Genomic DNA, 2,375 nt, shown 5'->3' with positions numbered 1-2,375 from the left:
AATAGCACTCGTCTAAGGATAGTATTTGCTGCTCTAGGGTAGTGACCAACGATGCTGGGCAATATAATCCAGCTTTCGTCGGGACAGATACAAAGTCCATGATCCCCGTCCTCGCGTATCTGAATGGTTGCAGCCAAAAAGATAGGTTTCCTTCAATCACTTGGTTTTACAATAGTGAACTTAACCTTAGTAACCAGGGTAAAAAATAGCTGTACAAACCGAGTAGGAGGACGTAATCAACGTGGTACTTGCTGTTTACTTATTAGTAGGAAATCAACGAGGGACTTGCTGATTACTCACGTACGCGAGACTCGAGACACGCGTGATCATTGCCCCCACCAAATACATGTGTATTAGAGGAAGGAATTTCCATAATCCAGTATTAGGGTACTGGATTGTGATGATTTCCAAAAATATTTCAAACCAACAGTGTCAATTCCAGTACATCTGCCCTGGGTTTGCAGTAATTAAAAACCAGTACCCTACTTAGTTCGCACTGAACCAGTGCCCGTATCAAATGCTTACAAGAGTATTTTTCCGGCGAAGAAGTGAAAGAATAAAAAGTTTAACATGATCTCGACGTCGTGGAAATGTCGACGCTAGGCACCATGGCTTATGTTAAAATTTTCAACGTGCAAATGGCATTAATCACTTCGAACGCTTATTATGCGTTTATTATTAAATCAATGACCCGAAGATCATCGATATCTCAAATGAGTCGAGGTTGAGCACCTCAGAAAAGAAGTGTGGTTATAATTAGCTATAAGTTGATATGTATTGGCAGCGTTGCATCCACGCACCCCGTAGTCGTATTAATATCTCGTTAGAGTTCATTCTTATGCTACTTCTTTGTAAACTTATCTCGAAACGCTTTTTTTAAAACAATATGCGATTCCAGAAATTTACAATTTAGATTGTAAAATGTTAATTTAGGAGTTTTTTGTTTTACAAACCATGTTATACGAATTGAACGTTAAATGAACAATACCCAGTAAAAAAAATATGGAAAATGGCTACAGAATACAAATATTTTACTTTTACCGATACCAAATATGATTTGATTTCCAAATATAGCATGCTACATTTGCTATTTTCATCAGCGACATTTTCTCAAGTTGTTTATTTTCAATATGCCAATGCCTGCTCAAGATCTCAACTCGGGATCGGTCTTGCAGCTTCCTGCTTCTACAAACGCATCGATTCAACACCCCGGAGAGCGTTCGGATCCTCTGTGCAAGTTCGGCAATGCTCGTTTCGTAGTTGACTGCTCTGACATCGAGCTTGATCGAGACTAACGACTTCTACGGCGTGACATTTCGATTCAGATTGACGATTCCTCAAAGCAGGACTATGGTCTAGTCTACAGCCGAAACGAAAATATTTCTGAGGATAAAATTTCTTCTCAAAAGAACGCTCGGGGGCGGTGTAAAAAATTTGCCGTTAAGTCAGGCTTCCAATATTTTTTTGAAGCAAACAAGTGTCAAGGGCAACAACTCCGGGAACGCAAAGTATCAGTGCAAGAAACGCAACGGTGTCCAATTTTTCGACCGGGAGACGCCTTTGGACAATTTAGAGTGCCCGTTTTTCATCAATGTATACGGGAACGCCTTGCGTTGAAGGTGCAATTTCTCATCCATCGACAGCTATTCGGAACACTGCACAAGACATTCAACATCTCACTACTCTGGTTATGAGAGATTTGCTACCAACGCACGCTAGATCTACGGCATCCTTAGATGGAAGATCGATTCGTGAGTTTCCCAAATTCCGTAGTTTCACAATTTCAAGCAGCGCTATCTCTAGGATGAAGATGGACATTGACGATAGCCTCCGCTGAGACATCATCGAAAGTTATCAGAAACTAGAGGCGTACTTCAAGTTCATGGAGGAGAAAACCCCCAATTCTGTGTGGAGAGTTGACCGTGAAATTGACAACGCTACTTTTCGACGAGCATGCTTCATTCCAAATGTTGGAATTCATATCGTCAAAATGTGCAAGCCTATTGTTGGTTTTGATGGAACCCACCTGAAGGAAGAAATGAACAAGAGAAGCGTTTTCCTCGTTGCAACTGCCGATGATTTCAGCAATCATGTCGTACCTTTTGCACTGGCGCTGGTTCCAGTCGAAAACTATGAGAATTGGCACAGGTTTTTTAACAACTTTGAAATTTGCAACAAGCTTAGCTAAGTTTACAGCAATTTCCGACCGCCAGAAGAGCCTTTTAGCCTCTGTGGCTGAAGTTTTCCCGATGTTCGACACAGGTTTTGTCTGCGACACATCATGGACAACATCAATCGCCAGGGGGCAAGGTTGTCAATTGACGATAGACGTATCGTATGTCAAATGGCTCGTAGTGACTGCGAGAATGACTACA

The 2,375-nt window shown here is 41.5% G+C and overlaps 1 protein-coding gene across 1 annotated transcript; it reads left to right on the top strand.

Moving 5' to 3' along the window:
- Positions 1 to 1,136: 1,136 nt before the first annotated feature.
- On the top strand, positions 1,137 to 1,295 carry PPTG_24234 (hypothetical protein; the record flags this gene model as incomplete). Its single annotated transcript, XM_008915842.1, has 1 exon — positions 1,137 to 1,295. One exon carries the CDS (start codon positions 1,137 to 1,139, stop codon positions 1,293 to 1,295), a length of 159 nt encoding a protein of 52 aa, XP_008914090.1.
- Positions 1,296 to 2,375: the final 1,080 nt, after the last annotated feature.

This window comes from Phytophthora parasitica (genome assembly GCF_000247585.1).
Source record: "Phytophthora parasitica INRA-310 unplaced genomic scaffold supercont2.76, whole genome shotgun sequence".
NCBI classification, from domain to species: Eukaryota; Oomycota; class Peronosporomycetes; order Peronosporales; family Peronosporaceae; genus Phytophthora; species Phytophthora nicotianae.
This window is presented reverse-complemented; position numbering and strand designations above follow the sequence as displayed.